The following is a 26,580-nucleotide window of genomic DNA, read 5'->3' on the forward strand; positions in this document are numbered from 1 at the left end:
AAAATGAATGAATGAATAAAATGCAATATCCATCATACTGTTTTTTTTATATATATCATTATACCGTTTGTACCATTATACCTAGGCCCAAAAGCTGTGAAACCCTAAGTGGTTAAGGGTTTCAAATCCAAAACTTTGCGGCTACCATGACATTGAAACCGTTATATAGCCCAAATGAACCAAACCCAAACAAAGTATGTACTGTATTTGACATTTTAGAGCGTGCAAATGGAGTAGAAAAGCGAGGTATACACTGATGACAGTAATCTTAACCACAACAGTGCCTGTGACTCACCACTAGGTGGCAGCATTGGAACATGTCAGTCTCCCACTGATTTGTGGAGTTCTCAAAATAGTATGTTTACTTTATGTAGGAACCCTGTAAACAGTATTTGAATTAAATTAAAGTCATCACTTGAAAAGCAACGTATCTTTTTTTTAACATTGCTTTTTTTTAATAAGTGTCAGATTGTTCTATAATAATGTATAGGAAACATGTTGTCCAAAATCTAGCCTTGATGCTGGAATTTAAATGTGCTTATAGTTAGCCCAAGTAGGAACTCACCATGTTGTGTGTCTGCAGCTTTAATGATAATGAGCCGTGACTTAGGCCACACTACTGTTGCAACTAGAGCTGGAATGATCCAATCAATCAGCAACTATTTTGGTAATTGAGTAATAGTTTTTTTTAATGAAATATTTCAGTATGGGTTTTAAGTTTGCATGTTTGAACTTTTTATGAACTATGAATTTCTCACATTTATTTTCACAGGACACTTTCACAAAAGATGTTTACATTTAACAGGCTCGTGAAAAAAGTGAGTGTGTGATGCTTCAACGTGCAAAATATCAAACTACTTGTAAAAAGGTTTGTCTCCGAGCTGTGAATCATGAGCTACCATATTAGCACGAGTACACTTTGCAGCTTCAATGTCGGAATAAGCTGTTTTTTTATGACACTCTTATTTTGTTACACAGGTAAACAGATGCCTGGCCACCTCTTCTGGTTCTACCAAGAGGACAGACACCAAGGCGTTCCCAGCTAGGCCAACTGTGAGACACGATCAAATCTGCCATACATAATCATGACAGATAATCAACTAAGCAAATAATTAGTTGTAGTCCTTGTTACAATTCACTTAAGCGTAATAGGAGACCTTTAAGAACACCAGCAATAAGTCGCCAAGTCCGTCATCAACTGAAAGGACCACGAAAACCCAAACAAACCCGTCTTGGATCAAATCCATGTGGTCAGGAAGGAGCTCATTCAGGAATCTCTAGCATTTGGGAAATAACCTCAGGCGATTGGGAAGCTAAAGAGCTAATCAGGCCCCCCAGAGCCCAAAAGTAACTACCCTAATCTGGGAATGCCACCCCAACCTACAGACCCCTGGGAATGCTTTCCCACATCCCCTTTATAGTTGGCATTCTTGTCTTCCTCTGTGATGATGTAATGCTACGTGAACAAATTGGCTAATCCGTAAAGTTAAATAATGTGAAATCGGCTCAAGAGGGATTTTATTTATGTGGGTCAGACCAACGAAGCAGAACGGGGGGGATTTGCACTTTTTTTTGTTTTTTTACAATGTGAAGAGTGAAACATAGGCAGTGGCGGATCTGGCTTGAATGACGCCCTGGGCGGGTTGACCGTGGCACCCCTTCCCCCAACCACAAGTTCTGACAAATTAGGTTTTTTAATGTAAATATATATTTTAACTTATACATTGTCACAAAAATGTACTTAAAAAAATAGGTGAAAAAATACTAAAACACAGGGCTTCACGGTGGATGAGTGGTTAGCGTGCAGGCTTCACAGCTCAGAGACCCGAGTTCAATTCCACCCTCAGCCATCTCTGTATGGAGTTTGCATGTTCTCCCCGTGCATGCGTGGGTTTTCTCCGGGTACTCTGGTTTCCTCCCACATTCCAAAAACATGCTAGGTTAATTGGCGACTCCAAATTGTCCATAGGTATGAATGTGAGTGTGAATGGTTGTTTGTCTATATGTGCTCTGTGATTGGCTGGCCACCAGTCCAGGGTGTACACCGCCTCTCGCCCGAAGACAGCTGGGATAAGCAATAGAAAGTGAATGAATGAATAGAAATACAAAGGAAAAATATGTTTTTTAAGCGACCTTTAACCCCAACTACTGAATGGTGCTTATTTATTAGCTTATTTGATCATACACATTCCATAAATTGTTGCACATAAAGTGATGCTGTAGCTCCATACATTTATCTTTGACCCCTTTCTCATCTTCTTTCTAAATTGTGCACCTGATGGTTTTGACTTTGGCTTTTCCATGTTTTGTTGATACAAATGAACAGCACTATTATTATAATCTACCATCATCCAACTAGCAGCCAAGGCTAAACCAACTCATTTTTAAGCATTTTGGCCGCTGACTCAATGACGGTTTGTTGAGCGCTGAGCATCAGTAAATTTATTTTTTTCCCCTCCGTTGCGCCCCCTGGAGAACGCCGCCCTGGGGAATTCCCCATGTGGCCCATAGCTAGAACCGCTACTGCACACAGGTGCTTAGCAATCACCAGAATTCCACGGCAAACTCAACCGACCTGATCCAAAGTGTTTGCTGTCAAGTGCACAAGTGGGTGTTTATGATGTTGACGGATGGTTCGACCTTGAGGGTTTTTTTTTTTGTGCTGCAAAAGGAGGATGTGAAACATCTATCAGGCTCTCATCTGGAATGTACAACAAATCATCCGGTGGGAACAAGTTAACGATCAAGCAAATCATGTTATATAGCGTTATAGTCAACTAATAATACAGTGCAGGCAGCATGGTGGTCAAGTGGTTAGCGCGCAGACCTCACAGCTAGGAGGACCCGGGTTCGATTCCACCCTCGGCCATCTCTGTGTGGAATTTGCATGTTCTCCCCGTGCATGCGTGGGTTCTCTCCGGGTACTCCGGTTTCCTCCCACATTCCAAAAACATGCTAGGTCAATTGGCGACTCCAAATTGTCCATAGGTATGAATGTGAGTGTGAATGGTTGTTTGTCTATATGTGCCCTGTGATTGGCTGGCCACCAGTCCAGGGTGTACCCCGCCCCTCGCCCGAAAGACAGCTGGGATAGGCTCCAGCACCCCCATAGTACATAGTGAGGATGGATGGTAGGCTGATGTCGACAACAACAAGGAACTTTCCAAATGCTAATATGCGAGTTATTATGTCTTATTATCACTTATGTCTACTACAGTCTATTGGGTAATACAAGGGTGTACCCCGCCTCTTGCCCCGAAAGTCAGGTGGGATAGGCTCCAGCATGCCCGTGACCCTCTTGAGGATAAGCGGTATAGAAAATAAATGAATTAATGAATTCACTGACCGCTTTTTTGTTTAAACAAGATGAAGTTCGGCTTCAAGGCGAACGAGTGGTTAGCACACTATAGGTCTCACATCTAGGAGACCCAAGTTCAATTCCACCCTTCGGGTACTCCGGTTTCCTCCCACATTCCAAATTGACTCATTCCAAATTGTCCATGTCATGTATGAATGCGAGTGTGAATGGTTGTCTGTCTATATGTGCCCTGTGATTGGCTGGCCACCAGTCCAGGGTGTACCCCGCCTCTCGCCCGAAAAAGACAGCTGGGATAGGCTCCAGCACCCCCGCGACCCTTGTGAGGATAAGCGGTAGAAAATGAATGAATGAATGAATGAAGATGAAGTTCGGCTGCAAGGCGAACGAGTGGTTAGCACACTGGTCTCACATCTAGGAGACCCAAGTTCAATTCCACCCTTATTCCGGTTTCCTCCCACATTCCAAAAACATGCTAGGTTAATTGGCGACTCCAAATTGTCCATAGGTATGAATGTGAGTGTGAATGGTTGTTTGTCTATATGTGCCCTGTGATTGGCTGGCCACCAGTCCAGGGTGTACCCCGCCTCTTGTTCGAAAGACAGCTGGGATAGGCTCCAGCACCCCCCGCGACCCTCGTGAGGAAAAAGCGGTAGAAAATGAATGAATGAATGAATAATACCGTGCAGTCCAGCCTTTGGTTAGCAAGAGTCATGGCGGTCCATAATGCCAAGGAGATGCCAGAGCTTGAAAACCCTTTTCCGTCAAAGTGGTTCAGTTTGTCCAGCATAGGCCATAGATTGGCATGTGGATCCATAGGTATTACTCGATCCCGCCCTTTTGAATGTTGTTGTCTCACAGAACCCTCTGCACCTGTCCAATTCCCTGTTACATGGTGTCAACTTTGACATTTATCACCCAGCCATCAACTCTCTCCTTCTGCCCTCGGGCGCCGTTGGAAACCGCTCAAATGTCGTTAGTTTAGTTAGAATAATCCTTAAATAAGCATCTGGCCGATTTGTTGGCAGTCACTACCTCCCTGTCTGCCCCCCAACACCGTGTGTTCCTCTCTCTCTCAGTCGCTCTCTCTCTCTTTCTGTGCCAGCTGCATGAATGCGGATTTTTTTTTTTTGCAGTTGAAAGACACACCAGGACAAAAAGACACACACACAGAGGCTGGACGCACGCCGTTGTCCACGTGAGGACATCCGCTGGTTTTGTGTGGGTGAGTCTGTCTCATAACATACACACATTTACCTGTACAGTAATTTGTGTGTTGTTATCGTTCCCTACCTGGCAACCACAATGTGTAATACGAAGCATGACGTTGTGTTATTTCTGTGTGACAAGGTCAGACGAGCACATCATGGCTTGCATCCCCTCATGCTGAACGGGGGGGGGGGGGCGTAAGCCGATCATGCAGCCTACTTTACCATGCACAGTGCTCATGATGTGTTCCTCTGGAAAATAGTTTGTGTTGTGTTGTGATAGCTGCACAGGAAGTTAGTTAAAAGCTGACCTCCGCATTGGGCAAACAGTGCAGGCCTCTAGAGATGACATCATCACAGCAGGTGACTGTGAGACTGCAGATTGTGCGCTCACACACACACACACACATGCATTTACACAAACACAACAGTAAGGGTCCACATGAAAGAGCTGATCCCCCACTGAGTCAAAAAGAAATTGCTGCTGCGTTCATGTCAACGAGTGTTCTCAGGCTAACACTGAAAACACACTCAGCAGCTCTCCTCCTTAGCAGTGATGCAATGTTATGTTTTATTTATAAAAATGGCAGGGCATAAATGTGTGGTGGAGCATGGGGGGAGAGCAATATTGGGACAAAGGGGGTGTAACTTTTCAAAAGCATAGTAGTAGTCGGCATATACCATAATTTTTATACAATAGCTGCACCGTGTCCACATCCAAAGATGGGATATTCAGCACACAGAAATATTCATCTATTCATTAATTTTCTGCCTCTTTTCCTCACAAGGGTCACAAGGGGTGCTGGAGCCTATCCCAGCTGTCTTCGGGCGAGAGGCGGGGTACACCCTGGACTGGTGGCCAGCCAATCACAGGGCACATGACAAACAACCATTCACACTCACATTCATACCTATGGACAATTTGGAGTCGCTAATTAACCTAGCATGTTTTTGGAATGTGGGAGAAAACCCGGAGAAATGCCCAGGGACAACATTCAAACTCTCCACAGAGATTGCAGAGGGTGGAATTGAACTCGGGTCTCCTAGCTGTGAGGTCTGTGCGCTAACCACTCGACTACCGTGCAGCCCTGCCAGGTTGTATGTTAAGTTTAAATTCAATACTTTGGAAAGAACGGGTGGGCCGTATTCAAACACTTGGCGGGCCGGATGTGGCCCCCGGGCCGCAGTTTGCCCATCCCTGTACTAAATCGTGACTATTTTTCCAGCCGTCCATTTTCTATGTCGCTTATCCTCACGAGGGTCGCAGGGTATGCTGGAGCCTATCCCAGCTGTCTTCGGGCGAGAGGAGGAGTAGACCCTCGACTGGTGGCCAACCAATCACAGGGCACATATAGACAAACAACCATTCACACTCACATTCATACCTATGGACAATTTGGAGTCGCCAATTAACCTAGCATGTTTTTGGAATGTGGGAGGAAACCGGAGTACCCGGAGAAAACCCACGCATGCACGGGGAGAACATGCAAACTCCACACAGAGATGGAAGAGGGTGGAATTCAACTCGGGTCTCTGAGCTGTGAGGCCTGCGCGCTAACCACTCATCCGCCGTGCAGCCAAGTGGGAATCTAAATGCCTGAAATCGACAGACATTTTTACTCGTCATATGTAATACATAAAGTAAAAGATGGTTATCTAAAACAAATTAAATGTGGGAAATCAAATAAAAAGTGTTTATTTTGGAGGAAAAAAAGCCCTTTGTGTTGTTCGAGACCAGTTTGCATATCTCAAGTAGTATGTACACTGAAACTGGCAAATAATCTGATAATTTGTTTAGTCAGCATAAATAGAACATAGAAAACGTTCAGCCTCCGCTTCAATAAAAAAAGTAAATAGTCAACTGGAGACATCTGCTGGTGTTACGGTTAGAAATAAAAAAAATTGATAACATCCATCAATACAGGCAGTGGGTAAGCCGTGATGTGAATATTTTAAATATTTTCATAAGCAACACTCTCAGTGTTATCAGCCTCTCTAAATCATCATAAAAAAATATTCTAGTAATGGAAATAAAACATAAGCGACATTGCCCCTTGTTGACCGTTATCGCTGTTTGGTGTTTGGGGTGAGAAATTAGGGACACATACTGAGAATTTTGCTTATTTCTTGTGTGGGTGTGGGTGTGTGTCAAAGTGTGGAATTAATCTTTTAACGCCATCTCACATCCGTGTGCTTTTCAACGAGTACTTGCATCACAATCCTTCCTAGGACACTAAAAGGGCAATTTGTTAGCCAATATCGGACACCCCATTTTCTCTTAATGTTATGTACTTATCATAATATTTGATTTTATTATTGTAATATTGTAATATAATACTATATTTTGCTAAATAAATATATTTATTTATTTATATTTTATTCCACACTCGGCCATCTCTGTGTGGAGTTTGCATGTTCTCCCCGTGCATGCGTGGGTTTTCTCCGGGTACGCGGTAGTGTACTGCAGTAGTGCCGCCAGTATTTTACATAGTACACAGTGAGGATGGATGGTAGGCTGATGTCGACTACAACAAGGAACTTTCCAAATGCTAATATGCGAGTTATTATGTCTTATTATCACTTATGTCTACTACAGTCTATTGGGTAATACAAGGGTGTACCCCGCCTCTTGCCCCGAAGTCAGGTGGGATAGGCTCCGGCATGCCCGTGACCCTCTTGAGGATAAGTGGTATAGAAAATAAATGAATTAATGAATTGTGTGACGAGTGGTTAGCACACAGGCCTCACATCTAGGAGACCCAAGTTCAATTCCACCCTTCGGGTACTCCGGTTTCCTCCCACATTCCAAATTGACTCCAAATTGTCCATAGGTATGAATGTGAGTGTAAATGGTTGTTTGTCTATATGTGCCCTGTGATTGGCTGGCCACCAGTCCAGGGTGTACCCCGCCTCTCACCCGAAGACAGCTGGGATAGGCTCCAGCACCCTCGTGAGGCTAAGCAATTGAAAATGAATGAATGAATGAAACAAGCGGTGTTCAAAGATGAATAATAACATACAATGGAAGTTGCAGGAAGTCCGCGGACTCCCATTCAAACCCTGCCTATGGCTCGAAATCAGCTAGGGTAGGCTCCAGCACCCCTGCGACCCTTGTGAGGATAAGTGGTACAAAATGAACGAATTTTCCTTGTAATATAAAGTCGTGCTACGTCAAGACTTTGGGTTCCCAAACAGGAGCTTTTAATGATGGAAGAGGGTTTTCAAGCTCTGGTGTCTCCTTGACACTTTTTTCGAGCCATGACTCCCACTCGTCAAAGGTTGGGCTTCACTGTATTTGGCAAGTACAGTCACTTGTCGACTCCTTTAACAAACAGCGTTTGTTAAACAGCGTGTGTATAGACATGTGACTATACATGAGGCGGTTCCACTTCCAGTCCCTCATGATTCGTGTTAACACAGTACTAGTAATGAAAGCGCTGGAATTCTGGGTTCTTGTGTGGGATCTCATTTGCGCAGGTGTGCCTAATGAAGCGGCCAGTGAATGCATTCATGAGGGTTTTTTGGGGGAGGGCGACTCAGCCAATTATCTACATATATCAGAGCTGAATGAGTAGTTCCCAGGAGTGCACCCCTACCTTTTTATTCCTGAGAGAAATCTCAGCAATTCCGCACTACATGTGACCTTTACGGATACATCCACATAGTCGTACTCTGTTTGGGAATCTTGGCGGTAAAGACCAGGAAGCGATGGTCACTATCTCAGACCTCCCACTGGGAGACACTTAATCCCTTAAAAGTGTTAATCTCAGGTGGAATTCACTCAACCTGGACTCCGGAGTCATTTAGGGGTTAAAGAGGCCATTTGTTGAAATTCCTTTGCTTTCTCTTAAATCTCAGTATGTGGTATGAGAATGGCACGTCAGGATATTCTCAAATTAGACGCATAGGATGTTTGTTTGCTCCTCAACTCGCTCTTTTAAAAGGAACCTGGAGATGTTGGCCAAACAATGCATCAAATGAGAGGCCTAAGGCCATTCTGGAGGCACAAATCAGTTGCATCTGTTTATTTGCAGGCATCCATTTTCTTTACATCTTATTCACAGGATGTTCCTTTATTGTCGTGCTTCCCTTTTAGTCCAGAACCAAAGAGTCTTGAGTCAAGAGAGCCAAGTACAAACAACAATCTTCTCTTATTGGTTTCATGAATGTTAACAGGAAAATGTGTTGCACGGATTAGTGTGTTAAACAGCACTATAGTAAACACAACATGGACTCAAATGTTCCTTTTTGTTGCCAGCTTTAGATGATTAGCTGGACAATCTAGCAGCAAAGACCCGTCGGTATTCATTTTAAAGCAGTGGTAGTCAAATGGTGGCACATGGGCTAAATCTGGCACCTGCAAAAGAGACCTGCCCATCAGTTTTGTTTAGTTTTTTGCTGCAGTTCCTTAAAAAACCTCAGAACTATTGATTGCCATGTTTGCACTAGATCCTCACTTAGAGCAGGGGTCCCCAACCAGTAGGCTGCGGCTCGGTACCGGTCCATGGGCGGAGCCCAAGCGGTTGGGAAACTTTCAGGCCTGATGGTAAAAAAATAATTTGTAAATAACTACATAAAAGGTTATATGAATGTATAGCGATTTTGGAAATATGGGACATTATTTTATCATTATATAATCATATATAATAATAAACAGACCAGGGTTCAACTCCACCCTCGTGTGGAGTTTGCATGTTCTCCCCGTGCATGCGTGGGTTTTCTCTGGGCACTCCGCTTATCCTCACAAGGGTCGCGGGGGGTGCTGGAGCCTATCCCAGCTGTCTTCGAGCGAGAGGCGGGGTACACCCTGGACTGGTGGCCAGCCAATCACAGAGCACATATAGACAAACAACCATTCACACTCACATTCATACCTATGGACAATTTGGAGTCGCCGATTAACCTAGCATGTTTTTGGAATGTGGGAGGAAACCGGAGTACCCGGCGAAAACCCACGCATGCACGGGGAGAACATGCAAACTCCACACAGAGATGGCCGAGGGTGGAATTGAACCCTGGTCTCCTAGACGTGAGGTCTGTGTGCTAACCACTCAACCGCTGTGCCGCCCTATTGCATTTTATGTAATTTATAAAAGAAGCACAATTGTGCTCTCACATTTTCCAAAAAAATGGAATTTACAGTGCTCATGTGTAACAGTGCAGACCTCACTTCAGTATTACTTTTTCTTTAGCTTTTAATGCAACACTTATTCTAAATGAACAATTTGGACAATTTGGTGTCGCCAATTAACCTAGCATGTTTTTGGAATGTGGGAGGAAACCGGAGTACCCGGAGAAAAATTTTGGGGTAAATTAAACGAAAACGGTGAAGGAGGAGGAGGGGAGCATGTCCAGGTTTTCAGTTTACTTGGTCCCATGTCCCAAGACTTTTGTCCATGCAGTGCATTAGCACACACAGTGATAGACTAAGCTTTGGAAATAATATGTAGCTATGTGTCTTCCACAACAGCAAAAAGGAGACAAAGCGGTGCCGCAGTCTTTTTCCAGCTTCTCCTTGTTGTTGGCTTCAGCTCGGCGAGGAAGCGGCCAGCCTCTCGTCACACATGGTGTCTGTCCAGAAACCACAGCGGGCTTTTTTTAGCCACGCAGGGGTGTGTATGTCTGTGCTGTGTGCACCTACCACCACTTCATGAGCAAACAGCAGAGGCGGCACAGACGCTCGTAAGGGGGCACGAAACTCACCACAAAAACGACGCCTCGGCGCGGCGGTCCAGACGTTTGCATGCGCTATGATGCAATCGTACACTGGTGTCACTTTTCGCAAACACCCTAAAGGGAGATTTTTGAGCTGTTTACTTCACATTTTATTCTTAGAAACTGAATATAAGAATTTTTTTTTACAATCACAATAACGAATGTAGCTTCACAGAATCTTAATTGCGTACCGTGTAGGTGTCCTTGGTTAAATGTCAACAGTCTGTATGACCTTCTGTCTTGAATGCTTGTGGTGTCTCTCCATTTCAAAAGCATGACACCGAGCTGAGCAGACCTGATGTGACTCACGAGGTTACTCCCATTTTCCCACAACAACATAAACAGTGCCACTTGATTTTTTTTTTTATTGACTCAACTCTTTTGAAGGGTTGGGTTTGTATCGATGGGGCTTTAGCTGACTTTTCTTCATTGAAAGTCAAACTGACATTTTATTCAAGAATTCACACATCAAGGAGACCAGGGTTCAATTCCACCCTCGGGCATCTCTGTGTGGAGTTTGCATGTTCTCCCCGTGCATGCGTGGGTTTTCTCCGGGTACTCCGGTTTCCTCCCACATTCCAAAAACATGCTAGGTTAATCGGCGACTCCAAATTGTCCATAGGTATGAATGTGAGTGTGAATGGTTGTTTGTCTATATGTGCCCTGTGATTGGCTGGCGACCAGTCTAGGGTGTACCCCAACCTTACGCCCGAATACAGCTGGGATAGGCTCCAGCACCCCCCGCGACCCTCGTGAGGAAAAGCGGTAGAAAATGAATGAATGAATGAATGAATTCACAAATCACTCATTGAGTTGATGAGTGAATTTTTGACTTTTTTTCGATAAAGAAAGTCCCCCGTCGACTGTTCTGAGAACAGTCCATTGCAGGTTTCTTTAAAGCAGAAGACAATTAGATTAGATTAGATTAGATTCAACTTTATTGTTAGAAAAATGGACAGATCTATGTGTAATCTATAACAGGCTATGACTATAATACAGTGAGGATATGTACAGGGATATAAATGACTATAATATGGCTATTGCAGATTATAAAGATTATAAACAGTATGCACAGTATGGATGTGACAATATATAATAACAGTAATATGTACAATGAGGAGTCTAATAAGAATGCTAACAATAAAAACAGTGATTCCTCTCAAAACATGAGCACATGACATACCTGATGTTACGAGTGCATAGAACACATAGTACCTAAATTGTTCACTGGGACACGTTTTCAAAAAATCGGACTTCACCACTGCGTAGATCCCTGCTATTCTCTACCCCGCCTAATAACTGATTTATTTTCTCTGCTTTAAATTGTAAACAATTCTTTGTTTTTATGGTAACTAAAATAGAAAGTGGTTTGATGGCTCTTTGATCTGGAGTTATGAATCCAGCCGTGGGCATCGTCTCTCAAGTCAATTCAGTCAACATTTTCCAGCAGGAAAATGGTACAATATGTGACATTGTGTAAGTACAATACAATGTACTGTGTGTTTGTTATTGTTTTTTTTAATGTGTACAACTGAATTTAAAATGTGTTTAATGACTCAGAGAGGCATATTATAGCGTTTAGTGTTTTTTTTTAAGCGTTCTCTTAATTTCAGTGCATATAGCAGGGTTTTACGTAATGTCAATGCAGGGCTCTGCCATACCTTAACATTTTAAATTAAACAAATGGCTAGAATATTAATAGAGACATCAATTAAAACAGAGGCACTAGTCAGAAAATGTTTGTCAAAAGACTATTGTGACTGCTGTGGTGTTCTTGGAATCTGCTCGTGGGCCGCCAATTGCTTAACCGTGACATATATACATATAGAAGTCCTATTGTCAAGCCAGACTCACAGCTATACATTTGGCTTTCTTGGTGTAGGGAATTTATATTCTTTATTTACATCTAAATCACTGTAAACACGGATAGAAAGCGGTCTTTGTTGAGCCTGTTCATTTAGAGCTTGTCCCGGTTAATATTTATCCATATGTCGCAATAGATAAATTAGTAAATACACAAGATAATCCACTCAAATGTACAGATTAGGTTTACTGCTTTTTGGCCATGGGAAATTTCAAAATTAATCATGTATGTGCTTTAAATAATTCACAATTTGGTAATACTAGTATGATTGCGCTAAAACCACACCCAAGTGTACTGCGTAAATGCTCCTAAAACATATACTGTGTGTTATTTTAGCTTCTTCTGCCATCAGGGAGAGAGAGAGAGAGAGGGGGTGAGAGAGCTACTTTTTCCAAGGAGTCTCTGAAAGCACCATTCCCCAAGCAGACACAAACGGAATCTGACAACACACGACTCCACGCGCTCCAATGAGAAGGTAAGGACGCTTCTATAATATCATATTAAACAAACCAACATTTTGCGATATGAATAGGATACAACTTGTGGATGTTAATAGCTGAAAGACGGAGATCTTTCTCCGTCGAAACAGTCTCACAGTTGAACTAATAAATGAGTCAGCGGAATCACTCACAATTCCGCACGTGTGCTTGCCACTATGATCAAATTGACGTCACATTGACGGCTTGTCGGTGTCGCCAAAGGACAATAAGGGGTTAGAAATGAAATGACGTCCACGGACCGGCGCCCGGGTGCCCACGCCGGCCAGCCACCATCCCTTCTTTGTTTACCGAGAATTAAATTTAGCGCCAAGCGGTGGCGTGGTCACTAGTCGGCGTCATTGACTAGCCGGACGGTTCTTAGTAGCTAACCATTGCTACCACCACGAGGTCTTTGATTTGATGAGGGCGTCGTTATTGACGGCGTGGTGTCACTTCTTTTATGCCTGTGAAGCCTTTCAAGTGACAAACACGTATCAGGGTGTAATTTCATGTCATCTTTGAAGGATGATGTCGATGACGAAGGTCTTTATTGAACACTTAGTGGAACTCCTTTTCACATTGGGGACGCTAAAGTGGTAAATGAATGCGGAAAGCTTCACGAGGACCGTTCAGTGGCAAGTACACTTAATGATGATTAACCCTCCTCTTGTGTTTGGGTCGTCACCGACACGTTTTACATTTTAATGCATAAAAAGAATCACATATTTGTTTATTGCATCAAGGCTTTTTGACTTTGTCAGGAAACTCTATTTCAAAAAAAAAAAAAAAATACTAAATTTTAAAATGGTCTGGTTGAAATTATGACCACTGTATTGTTAGGGTCGGTTTCGACCCGGTTATAATAATAATATGACTATAAAGCAATATTTTGAGCCACAACTAAAATCATAAGTATACAATTAGCCAACACAATGACAACCAGGTCCTCTTCTCATCATGTAAGCTTCAAGGGATTCTCATTTTGACCGTTTTTCCAGTATACCAGCAGAAAAACAATGTCCAGACATGAGATGTGAATTCACTCATTTGACTGATGGCTGATTTCACATTTACAATTAGGATCATGGAAAGAATGGCAAGAAGTACAGTGAACCAAGATCTGGAACTGTTCTGCTTTTTGATTTCAGTTTATACTAAAGTTCTGTTGCTGAAAACAATAACTTTTTCTACCTTTTCTTGACATTAATATATATGGGTCAAAATTGACCACAAACACCATAGATGTTTCTTTAGTGATTAATACTAAAATGAGAAAATAAATAAAACTAATTGATTTAAGAAATATGTTCTATAGCCCTCAGTAATAGCCAGCTAACAAAAGAACCTTCAATTTATTAATATGATTCTTTTGACGTTCATTTTACCATTTTTGGAAATTGAAATCGAGGGGTATCGGTGACAAAAAAAGGCCTCCATGCCCACACCAAAAGTATTAAAACCAACATTTTCATGAATGAGGAAGCCTAAGAAGGTAACCAAGACATGAGAAGCAAATTTGATGGTAACTTAATGTTTTTAGTGTATTTTATAGCTGATTTAATACATGGGTCAAAACCGACCTGTTAACGTAATAGATGATACCAGAAAGCTAACACAAGAGGAAGGTTAAGGAAGCTGTATCTTCAAAGAAAATCTTCAAAGGCCTTTACAAATGTCATCGGTTTTATCTGGAAGCTACGGGGCTAAATGTCTAAATAAGTACAGCTATTCTTAACGGGGTCCTAGAGCCTAACACATTATTATCATCATCATCATTATTATTAAGCTGTCCTCAGGCAAGAGGTGGGATTCACCCTGGACTGGTTGCCAGCCCATCTCAGGACACATACAGACAACTAGTCACACTCACATTCAGAGTTTAGAGTCCCTGGATAACCTAGCATGCATATTTTTGGAGCGAGTAACAAATCCCCAGTGGCACCAATCCGTGGCAGCTACTGAATAGTATCTTGAAATCATGTTTTTGAAAAAATAATAACACTACTATCAATATATTCACGATACGGTGGTAGTTTTGCATTTCCAAAATATGTTAAATGACTTGGTGAGTGACTCCAACCCAAACTGGGCGATATGGATCAACACTCATATTATATATTTAGGCTAAATATCGATATACGATATATGCATCTCGATATTATTTCCATAAATTGAATTTAGACAAAAATCAAAGCCAACTATGTGTGCAAAGTTTTCTTCAAATGTAAACAATTGAACAAGTCAAACGCACTGGGATATGTTGGTTTTCGGGGTAATTTGTGGTCATGAATCAGTCACAAGACCAAATGGATGGACGCTGATCAGATATTTTCCTCGAAGATTAAAACTGAAGAAAGCCCCACAAGGACAGATTCAATTTCCTGAAGGCAAGCACATGTTCCTCTATTTGTGCGAGTATTTCCTCATCTTTCTATTCCTTTGACACAGTCCTTGATATGTGATTTTTGTGGCCATTTAGTTTTGTGAGTACATTTTGGCTGAGACCATGTAAGAATATGTGTGTGTGTGTGTGTCTGCTGGATTTAAGGTAATTTATTTGGTGATCTTACCAAGTCGTGTCTCACAGGACCTGAACGGCTGCAAAGCTTTGAGCGATTACTCAACACAGAAATGAATCTGAGTTGGAGGAAGGAAGTGCCTCATAAATTCATAAAGATTCTTATCAGCCCCTCCCTTTTACCAAGTAATGAAATTAGATTAGCTGTTATCTTGGTAGCTTTCACTCAGTGTGTGAAGGGTCATCATGGAGGTGTTAAAAAAAGGACACTGTGTGTGAGAGAGGAGGAGAAGCAAGCGTTTCCTGACTGAGTGCCGTCTTACACGTGTCTGTGCTATTTGTGATTTTGCTGACCCTGACGCAAGTAGAGGAAGAAGGGGTCAGAATGGTGGCTTTGTTTTCAGTAGCAGCAGCAGCAATGCAGAATTGTTTAGTATGTTTCCTAGGAAATAATTAGTCAACACATCTTTGGAAAGGAGTGTGAGATAGATGAGGTGACTTTTTAATATTCCTAATGACCATACAAGTGTGAAAATAACTAATATTAATATGTTACACCAGTAAAACTCATATAAGGGACCTATTTTTCATGACCACATTACATGTTACCGATGTTGAAAACCAACCGCTGAAATGCTAAAGCTACTGACCATTCAGAGATATCTTGAAGGGAACCCCTTTTCTTGAGAAAACTTCGGACTGTTCAGTCTCGACTCCTGGATCGGATTTGAGATCCAACACATATGGCTCTGTTAAAAGCGGACATTTTATGATCAACTCCATTTATCAACTTCTATAAAGTTGGGTTCGGCAGCTCTCCGGAAGTCCTCATGGGCACTTGGGAGAGTGACCAGTCGCAGCGCTGTGGGTGTGCCTGGAGGAATAAATTAATACATTTTTCACTGGAAGCACGAAATCCAAAGAAATACAGCTTGAAATAGGTGCGGATTCTGGAAGATCTAGAAAGCTTTTTGTGCTGGTTATCGTGTGTAGCTGCTCTGTATGTGTCAACAACTCAATGCAAAGGGCCAAACAATGAGCGTAATAGGTTCCCTTTTAAAATAAAAGTTATGGAGTGAATTGTCATTAATAGACCTGAATCAGTGATAGGATTAAATTCAAGCTCTTCTTCTTCCTACTCCTTTTCAGACATGTTGAATTGTGCAAATGTAACACGGTGATGTTCCTTCATGTGTATTGTTACACGTCTGAAACAAGTAAACATACCATATGATACCATTAAAGGACCAGAAAGGTGGCTAGAAGGAGTGTCTCCAAAACCTGGAGACTCCAGACCAACCCAAAGTGTGCATGTGATGGAAAGTTGAAACAGAAGCATCTCAGACTGTTAAATGGACCAAATAGACACTGCTAAATGATTAGCGTACGAGCACACATGACACTGATAAAGGTCCTCGGTTGAGTTGTATCATGAAGTGCACGCAAGCGCTGTGTTGTATTTGTCCCGCCACAGCGTTTTTGCATCCTCGTCTTCTGCCCTTTGAATGAGGACATATGCTCAAGGCAAAAAAATGATCAGGGGAAAATGTGCAGCATGAAATAATAATCTGGACTGTTAGTTTTTTTTTTTTATACTCCATTTGACATTTAAGTTTAAAGAAGTTTAGCTCTGAGCTTCATGTTGTGCAATCTTTCTTTAATTTCCGTAGTATTCATCTAAATTTGAACTGTGAGATGTTGGTGACTAAATCTATCCTGACTAAAAAGCTAATGCTTGAAACAACATAGAACTTGACTAGTTTATCTTTGTAAAGCTCTGTAGAAGAGGAGTTTGGAAGTTTTGTCACCAAAGTTTCATGCCGTTTTATCAATGTCAATTTCCACAAGACTCCGCATTTAACACACTATTGCGTTTGTATTGACCAATTCTGTGGTTCCGTCTGTGATTCAGTTAACGCAGAAATCAGCAAAGAACAAGTCATTCGCTGATGAATAGTGACTTCAGAGTCCGGTTTCCATGGCAACAGGCTAACAGGGACGTAGTGTGATTTAAAACAAATGTTCACTCATAACACGACACGAGGACGTGCACGATGTTGTACGCTAATCAGGAAATGTACGCAAATCCTGCTCTAATTTTTGCATTTTGATGTAAACCAAAAAATACACTAACCGGGACGTACGCAAATTGAGATTCCGCTGTACTTTCTTCGCTCCTTAGGTATCCACAGATGTTTTTTGGACTCTTACTGGTTCTTACTAAAGGACAGCAGAGAGAAACTGATTGATTGCTTGTCACACCAAGGGTACAGACAATCACCTTCTTCGAGCTTAATAAAGTTCCACAGAATGCTCAATGTGTTGAGGTATAAAAATTCAAACCCTACAGACTTATAAAAATCACTGGCTGACTGAACAGCTGACATTTTAGTCAGGTTATTATAAATGTCACTACTACATGTGGTGTATACCACGGTGACCTTTTGGTAATGGTTCTTCTATTTTAGACCGGTGTAAACTGTTCTTTGTAAGAGAACTAACAGATGTATTCCTGTTCCTCTCCAAGAACTTGTAACCTGGTGTGAGATATCACCGTCCTATCACACTCCATAGTGTACGTGCACCCCCCCGTTCCCAATCCGTATGGCTGATACCACAGCTGGAGAGCTACAGTACATTTTCCGTGCAGTTGTACTATGCGTGTGTATTTTCTTGTTTAAGTGTTAATTGTCCAGGATGGACCTTGCTGAGCAGCCAAAAACACTTAAGTGTCACTCTGATGCCAACCCTGCAGACTACCAAGTGTGTGTGTTGCATTTCAACAGCGAGTGGATGATGCCAGCTGGCTTGGAGTTAATCACACGTTTAGCCTTAAAAGAGGGATACTTGTTGGATCTCAGTAGTGTTTTGAAGCAGACAACAAAAGTTATGATGCTGTTTTTGTGCCGCTAAACGACGACACACAATAGCAGACTCAAGATCACTCGAGTGTACACGAGGCTGAGCAATAAGAAACAATTTCAACACGTCTGTGTGTTGTGGTCTAAATGGCCACAAGGTGACAGAAGTGCATTTTATAAGAACTCGGCCTGCAACTTTCCAGAAGAAGTACATGTTACACAGCAACCTGTAAATGAAAACAGTTTTGTTGCGTTGAAGAAATTTGAATGGATTCACACAAGTGCAAGCATGAACATTTATTCATTCACTTTTGCCCAGATTTGAATACTGACTGTTGACAAAGACGATGAGACAGCGAGATCCACACAGACACCACCTTTAGACTTAGACAGATTATTGATCCGCAAGTGAAATTGCTTGGTCGTATATGTGTTGATATTTTGTTTGTGTTTTACTGAGTTAGTCATTGAATTTAGTTGTTAAGTCTCACCTTTATCGACATGCTGTCACTTGCAACTGTACTTGGCTCCATTGTGGGTTATTTTCCAGCCGTGATCAATAAGCAAAGCAGAGACTTGTGGCTTAATGGTATCAGTTGTCAAAGAACTATAGAGTCAACTGCTGATGTCATGACAGGACTGAGGGGCAATGGCTTCCGACTCTGGTTTACATGCTCATAGACTCCTAACAGGGACGTCTTGCGACGACACAGTTTGACTGACGCCGTGCATGAATAACACAAGACCTGCCAATCAGGAGATGTACGTGAAACGGATCAAAAATGTTTGATGTAAACTGAAAAATACACAAAGTGTGGCAAAAGCTAATTGGAGTTCCACAGGAATTGATGTAAGCGTTGCTGCTGCTGGCTTTGATTGCTAATTTGCATGATTATACAAGGACCACATGAAAGGAATAAAACAATGCATAATTCCTTCAACACTACAAGACTGACTTGCTGGTCACTGTGCAACAGTCACTGTGTATTTCAATGAAAGACATTGTTATAGAATACACTTTTTTTGGCTTAAAACTGCATCAAACATGCTCTTTTCTATTGTGGAGTTGTATCATCACCTCTTTGGGACCTAGCGGTTTGGTTTAGAGAAATAAAAATGTCTTTTGGTAGCGAATGAGTTAATAACTAAATTCGTATTTGAGGCCACAGAGTTAATAGATATGACATTATTTACTCTACTCATTATTCATGTGTTTGTTATTTAGCTTGGCGCATTGCCCGTGTTTTAGGAAACAAGGGAGCTTTCTTATTATATTTGTGTGTGTGGAGGTCATGTGGCTTCATGCCATTGCATCCAGCGGAGAAGACATGAGGAACGGTGATAGACATGGCAGGGGGCACCTTGAACGTAATGAGTTGACGCATGATTGTGAAATGCGCCGCTTAATGGAGGGAGAAATTGAAAAGAGACTTGTCAGGCAGAGACGGATGGCACAGAGATCGGACCAGTCAAGAGAAAATATGGAGTGGAAAAGTCCTTGAAAACATTCTTCACACTGAGGCCATTTTAATTTTTCTCGCAGTGTGAATGAAGGCTTCGTCATGTTATAGTTTTGAACCTTGCGACAACGATAATGGCGTGTCTCAGCGAATAAAGGGGTGGCCAGACTTTTCCCAGCGAGGGCCGTATATGGTCAAATCAAGGGCTGGGGCTATATATGTATATAGATATACATATATTTAAAGAAAAAACAGCCTGCATCTTCGCTTGGAGTCACAAGTGTATTATTACCATGAGCTTTTTCTCCACTGCTGGTTTTTTCCATTTTTACTGTTGTTGATTTTGAAGTTTACAATCAGTTTTCATTTTTATAACTATTCCCATATTTTGACTTTGTTTTTGTAATATTACAATATTTTTTTCAAAATAATTTCCCTCAAATTGCAACGTTATGACATTTTTTATTTCCATTTCTAATAATACAAATTGATTTTTTTTCTGTGAATCATGACTTTATCATTGTAAAGCGTTTTTCCCCAATATTTTGACTTTATTTTAGTATTTTATAAAATTACTGCTCTTTCCCCCCCCCCCACATTTATTTGGTTAGTTGTCCTGTATAATTGTATTTTTTTTTTTTTTAAATGTGCCAAGATCTGATTATGAATCACCCGTGGCTGCAAATGGTCCCTAGACCACACATTGACCGCCCCTGGTATATTCAATTCAGTTCAACTTTATTTATATAGTGCCAAATCACAACACACACATTAAATAATAATAAATTTTATTTGTATAGCGCTTTTCAAAATACTCAAAGACACTTTACAGAAAAATGGAGTAAAAACAAGTAAACAGTGTTAAAGATACATTAAAATACAACATTCATTTGTTTATACACAGTTAAAACATGAGTAAAAGCTGGGCAGGGCACATGATAAATATGAGCGGTTTTGTAGAATAAAAATTACCGATGATTTAGTAGCCACAGGAAGCTAAATCGCAAGTGAACAAGAGCTGGGGTTGCTCACTCTCAGGAAAACACTGCCCTAGTGCTTTGGTAGAAAATTGCCAGTCATGCGCCCAGCCCCTGCCGCAGAGCGATAACAGGGTGAAGACTCGGTCAGAAGGGCCGGCTCTATAGCATACTCTATATTACTCTGTAGCATAAAGGAGCCTTTGGGGGAGGAAACAGGGGGCCGGTCCAAAAAAAAGAGCACTAACAGCAGCGTGTCCGACCTACCTACCTATCTTTGAATCTGAGGATGCATCACACCGTGTTTGCTCTTCGGTGTGAAAGCAAGAAACCCTCTTAATGACTGCAACAAGTAAGTTTTAGCCTCTTGGGGTGAATTTTACATGCTTTGTTGCTGCCTCTGCTGGATTTATTTGATTGCGTGTCAACATTTAAGTCATTTTTGATTGCGTCACCACAACCTAGACAGGATCAATAAAATTTAGCACTTTTCCGTATAGCTTTTCTTATTTCTGCCAGTGTACGAATGATCCTGTTCACGTATGGACATTTCCAAGCTGCGACCCAAACAGTAGGTGTTGGTAAATATATATTTGTGAGTGTCTTATCTTTGTCTTTCAGACGTAGTGCCTCTCTGATTAAAGTACCCTGACGAGACTCCGCACACAAACCACAAGGAACCATGACCGCCATCAACTCACCCAAAGACAAGTAAGCCAAACTCCTACAAATAAAGTATCTCAACTATTGTCATGAAGATGTTGTATCCGGCCTTGCTGGAAGACCCCCAACTAATTACAGATTGTTTGTTGATATAAAGTGAATGACTTTGTGTCTCCATGTGAACTTTCCCAGATACAAGGCCGTGTGGATCATTTTTTTCATCCTGGGCTTGGGAACCCTCCTACCGTGGAACTTCTTCATGACGGCCACCATGGTGAGTCAGACATCCTTCCAGGACAAAATGTGAGCGCTAATCCCCAGAAGCCACACAGATGGAAGCGATAGCGTGAGGCTCCCATCGGGGGGTCTGCCAGCGACCTCGTTTTAGAAAGGTCGGGGACCTACTTTAGAAGAAGAGAAGTTTGTTTTTGCGGTTCCTCCCAACTCCACCTGGTCTCGCTCGCAGAGCGCTGACCTGTGGCTTCATCCTGCATGGGCATGTCCGCCCTGATGCTCCGCCATCCCTGCTGAGCTTGTAGGGGTTAACTCCTTAAATGGTGGAATTTCAGGTTGTGTAGCATTTTGCTTTGCAACGGTCAGTATTTTCAACACCGCCAGCTTTTGCTGAAAAGGTTCGACTGATGTATACCATTCCAGGATACAGCTGCCGCTGCACGATCCCTGAACTGTTCCACTAGCGGCAAACACAAGCATGAATGAAACCCCCCTTCAAAGCCTCGTGGTGTTTCAGATGCACATTAAAGTCAGACAAATAAGCTCCTGTTACATCTGCAGAGCTCAAGTCAATAAATAGTCCACCCCCCAAGCCTTGCATCAGCGGTGGCCAAAGTGTGGCCTGGGGGGCATTTTTTTCCGAAAATGTAATTTAACAAGAAAACTAAAAAAAAACAGCAAAAATGGAAAAACGCTAACGGGAATGGTGGTTTTCCCCCCCACAGTACTTCACCAGCAGACTGAAGGACCCGCCTGCCGAGCCCTTCGCCAATCAGACGGGCAACCAGACGGCAGATGGCAGGGACACCCGTAACGTTTTGGAGTCCAAATTCAACAACGTGATGACGCTGTGCGCCATGGTGCCCTTGCTCGTCTTCACCTGCCTCAATTCCTTCATCCACCAGAGGTATGCACACAGACACGCCTACTTCCTGGTTCACGGAGCGTGTGTCATTTCACGTAGATGTGTTTAACAAGAATAATCATTTTCACAATTAAAATCATTTTCTTCAGACCGGTGATTTTTTTGCTCCAGGATTATTGAAGATGTGGGGGCCAATTATAGATGATGTACCCTTAATCAATTCAAAGTAGTTCAAGTCATCCTAAAAAACTAACAAACTAAAAGCTAAGCATAAATACATTTCCTCTGTGTTATTTGTATGATCACCTCTTGTCTGAAACATACAACTTTTTTCTTTTTACATCTTGTGGCCCTACTTCCCTCCACCTGATCTGCTGCTTTCAGCTATAAATGAAATGATGTCTACATGCTGTATTTGTGTGCCTATGGAATGTTTGCTTTAATTTTAGTGGGATTAGGAGATCCCGGGCCTCTGTACTCAAACACATGCTGGAATGCTCCTTACGTTCATGCAGGATCCCTCAGAAGTTGCGCATCTCGGGCAGCCTGACGGTCATCCTGGTGGTGTTCCTGTTGACGGCCCTGCTGGTGAAGGTGTACGTGGCCCCGCTGCCCTTCTTCACGCTCACCATGATCAAGATTGTCTTCATCAACTGTGAGTCCAACTCACCTGAAGTCAAGTTGTACTCGGAGTAAATGGAACACTCCACACCGGCATCAAATAGTATTCTCTGCATGTTGTCTCATCTTATTAAAACACAAAGCTCAGCATTAGTGGTTTCCTCCTGGTGTGTGTAATCATCTCACGCCGTGTGTTTATTTATAAGGAGCAGCAGGGATAAGCTCCCCATACAAGCCACAGCACCATGTTTGATTTAGATTGGGTGAGGAAGTCGTGACCCTGAGTCTTTGATATCTACATGCCATGACTAAACATTTTGTGTAAACGTGCACTGGAATTATGCCAGTAAGAGTTGTGAAAGTTGGCTTTGATGTACGATACAAAGTGGATGTGTGTCATGGTAACATTTGGACTTGAAACGGCTGAACGTGTTTCCTTGTTGTGTCTCCCTCTTCAGCGTTCGGAGCCATCCTCCAGGGCAGCCTCTTCGGCCTGGCGGGGATTCTGCCCGCCTCCTACACCACTCCCATCATGAGCGGGCAGGGCTTAGCCGGCACCTTTGCTGCCTTCTCCATGATCTGCGCACTGGCCAGTATGACGCACACAATAACGCACATGGTGCTAATAGACACATTTAATCTCCATGCAAATATGGTGGAACCTCTAGGGTAGAACACTGTTTTTACTGAAATGGAAATGGTCAGTTCCAGTTGCCATGGCATATTCCAAATATGTAATTCAACAACAAAACGTTTACAAAAGAATCACAAAATATAAAATAAAAAGTTGTAATGTATTGAAAATGTATTGATTTTGCAAGAATTACAAATATTATGAGGGGAAAAATGAAAAAAAAATAGTCACATGAAGTTGAAATATTAAAACATCTTTTTTAATGTTTTTTTCATGTTTTTTAATGTTCTGGTTGCTCAGTCCAGACACATAGGTAGCGCTTTCATTGCTACACTCACACTAAGTTGTATTAAGTTTTCAGCTTCTATGGTTATCATCACACTTTTGTAGCCCCACCCAAAACACCCCCCCCCCCCAACACACACACACACACAAGACAGAAAAAGTAAAGACATCACGCATAATTCAACTTCTGTTGAACTTTGAACATTTGACATTTAGAGCTTGCCCTCAAGTCAGTGAATGTGAATGCTGTGTTCCTTCCATCACGAGAAAAGAAGACTTTGTTAAAGAACTGAATCATCCCCTTGTGTCTTTCTTGTAGCTGGATCGGACCTGCGGGACAGCGCCTTTGGCTACTTCATCACAGCCTGCTTTGTTGTTCTCATCGCCATTATTTCCTACCTCACTCTGCCCAGGATGGTAAACACTCCCGAGTCCACGCGTAAACTTCCTTTCCTTTTTGTGCTCATTTTACCTCTACCTGTCTTCACCAGGAGTTCTTCCAGCACTACATGGACAGCAGTAGATCCAGACCGTCTGCGGACGAGGAGAACAAGATGATACTTCTCAAAAAAGGTAGGACCATCTTTTAAAGCACTTCTCCCTTCATTGTCACATGATTGTAGTCATGCCAGCGTGGGTTTGACAGACGAGAAGCAGGCAGCGGTGAGTCTGATAGAGGACGACGGCAAACATGGCATGGCTGTGCTGAGAATCTTCAATAAGGTACAAAAAAAGAATATGGGATAATATATTGTAGCTCTTTGCACCCGAATGACCTCACCATGAGCAATATTTCTCCTTTTAATAAAGATCTGGGTCATGGCTTTGTCCGTGTGCTTTATATTCACCGTAACTATCGGAACGTTCCCGGCGGTGACCGTCGAGGTCAAATCGACGGTGGCGAATGGAGGAGGATGGGGTGAGTCGCCGCTGCACACCTTCAACTACTTCCTCAATCACCTCTTGCAATGTTCTTAGATGGGGAGTGTAATAAGTGGATGTTTCTTCTGTTTAAAAAAAAAACCACAGTGGACCTACTAAAATACATAATGTCATGATTAATTGCTGTATCTCAAGCCAAGTCATAATAGTAAAACTTAAATGGGTCTACGGTATTATGCTTTTCACACTTTTCTGACCTATAAATGTTGAGCACATTTTATTGGGCGATCCAAATGGCCGTCAAGCACTGTTGAGTGGTTGCTATTCACCATTAAAAATGGAGACATTTCTAGTAAATACACAACAGTAATCAATTTTGGACACCACTATTCTGTCAGAATATGCCCACTCAATATAAAATAGTGAACTAACTAAATGGGATATAGTGGGACACATATATTTGGCAAAAGCTGCGCAGATGGTATCTTACTAAAGTGTGTAAAGTTACTGCCATACACAGCAGGAATCTAACACTAAATATTGGTGTGTGTGTTTTCTCCGCATCCAGACACATACTTCATCCCTGTGTCTTGTTTCCTCCTCTTTAATGTGATGGACTGGGCTGGCAGGAGTCTGACGGCCTTTTGCATGTGGGTCAGTACTGAACACACACACACACACACACACTCTGTACTCATGATAATCACATTCTGTCAGGTGGGTTGTGTGTGTGTGTGTGGGGGGGGGGTCTTCCTTCAGTGGAATACGGGGCTAACTCAGTTTGTGTTGTAAATGTGTGTCATCTGCTTTGCCACCATGTGAGCGTGATTCATATCAAACACATCAGCAGCATCTTTACTGTGTGTGTGTGTTGTGTGTTTGTGTCCACACTTCAGCCCGGCAAGGACAGTAAGTGGCTTCCCGTCCTGGTGGCTCTGCGGGTGGTCTTTGTGCCGCTCTTCATGCTTTGTAACGTGCAGCCTCGCCACTACCTCCCCGTGCTGTTTGCTCACGACGCCTGGTACATGGTCTTCATGATCCTCTTCTCCTTCTCCAACGGATACCTGGCCTCCCTCTGCATGTGCTTTGGACCCAAGTAAGGATAGCAGTAACACTCTGCACTCGACACTAGGGGGCGACATGGTGGATAAATTCAAAATAGTATTAATGATAATAATGATTACATGCATTATATACAATCTTAGACCTTTTTTTTAAAGTTTTTTATTTTTTGTACAGGAAAGTATCTCAGCATGAGGCGGAGACGGCCGGCGCCATCATGGCCTTCTTCCTGTCGCTGGGCTTGGCACTCGGAGCCGCCTTCTCTTTTCTGTTCAGGGCCATCATCTAACACACGTCCTCCACCACCAAGACACGTTAGGAAATGCACACGCTTTCATGGGAGACAAGTGCCGTGAATGAAGACTAGAGGCCACCTCAGCCTTCCATAAGTTGACTTCTCCTCATCGTGCCGTTATCTCGGCATCAGTATAAGCTCAATGCCTGTCTTTCTGACGGGTTATTTCCCAGAATGCAACCAAACGTGTTTTTAATGAATTATCAGAATTTGATTACATCTTACCGAAGAGTGGATGTGAAGATTGTATCTATCGGAGCCTCAGCTGGAACAAAACATTTTTGGTCTTGACACATTTTTCTTCTCAGGTTAGTCCTCCATGTTAACGCCAAAAGACATTTACAAGGCAGAGATATTTAAAAACATTTTTTTTGCATAACTGCTACTTCTTTACAAGGAAAAAAAGAAGTAATAATTTTAAAAGAAAACTATGAGCATAAATGTATACCTGCTTAGGTTTTTTGTGTGGCCATGATACTCCGTGTAATGTACAATGTTACTGAATAGTGTGCAAATGTATGCAACATGAAATGTGCCGGTACCATTTTCAAACGTTTTGTATATCTGTACAAAAAAGAAACTCCAGCTTATTTTTGTATCATTGTCATCAAATAGTGGCTCTTACTGCCTGTTTTTGTTTG

At 42.2% G+C, this 26,580-nt stretch overlaps 1 protein-coding gene across 1 annotated transcript; it reads left to right on the forward strand.

Moving 5' to 3' along the window:
- Positions 1 to 26,529, forward strand: LOC131108269 (equilibrative nucleoside transporter 1-like). Its single transcript, XM_058059191.1, has 15 exons — positions 1 to 1,053; positions 4,453 to 4,541; positions 12,440 to 12,578; positions 21,020 to 21,109; positions 21,254 to 21,335; positions 22,021 to 22,202; positions 22,676 to 22,815; positions 23,240 to 23,374; positions 24,020 to 24,117; positions 24,192 to 24,273; positions 24,347 to 24,423; positions 24,511 to 24,619; positions 25,151 to 25,236; positions 25,479 to 25,678; positions 25,822 to 26,529. Exons 4-15 carry the CDS (start codon positions 21,081 to 21,083, stop codon positions 25,931 to 25,933), a joined length of 1,332 nt encoding a protein of 443 aa, XP_057915174.1. The 5' UTR covers positions 1 to 1,053; positions 4,453 to 4,541; positions 12,440 to 12,578; positions 21,020 to 21,080; the 3' UTR covers positions 25,934 to 26,529.
- Positions 26,530 to 26,580: the final 51 nt, after the last annotated feature.

This window comes from Doryrhamphus excisus, chromosome 20 (assembly GCF_030265055.1).
Source record: "Doryrhamphus excisus isolate RoL2022-K1 chromosome 20, RoL_Dexc_1.0, whole genome shotgun sequence".
Lineage (NCBI taxonomy): Eukaryota > Metazoa > Chordata > Actinopteri > Syngnathiformes > Syngnathidae > Doryrhamphus > Doryrhamphus excisus.

What these genes read in the sequence shown, in the direction of transcription:
- LOC131108269 (XM_058059191.1), top strand. Translation starts at nt 21,081, where the DNA reads ATGACCGCCATCAACTCACCCAAAGACAA. An exon ending in ACCTCACTCTGCCCAGGATG is followed by an intron (nt 24,118 to 24,191) that starts GTAAACACTCCC and finishes TGTCTTCACCAG; the next exon opens with GAGTTCTTCCAGCACTACAT. An exon ending in GATGATACTTCTCAAAAAAG is followed by an intron (nt 24,274 to 24,346) that starts GTAGGACCATCT and finishes TGGGTTTGACAG; the next exon opens with ACGAGAAGCAGGCAGCGGTG.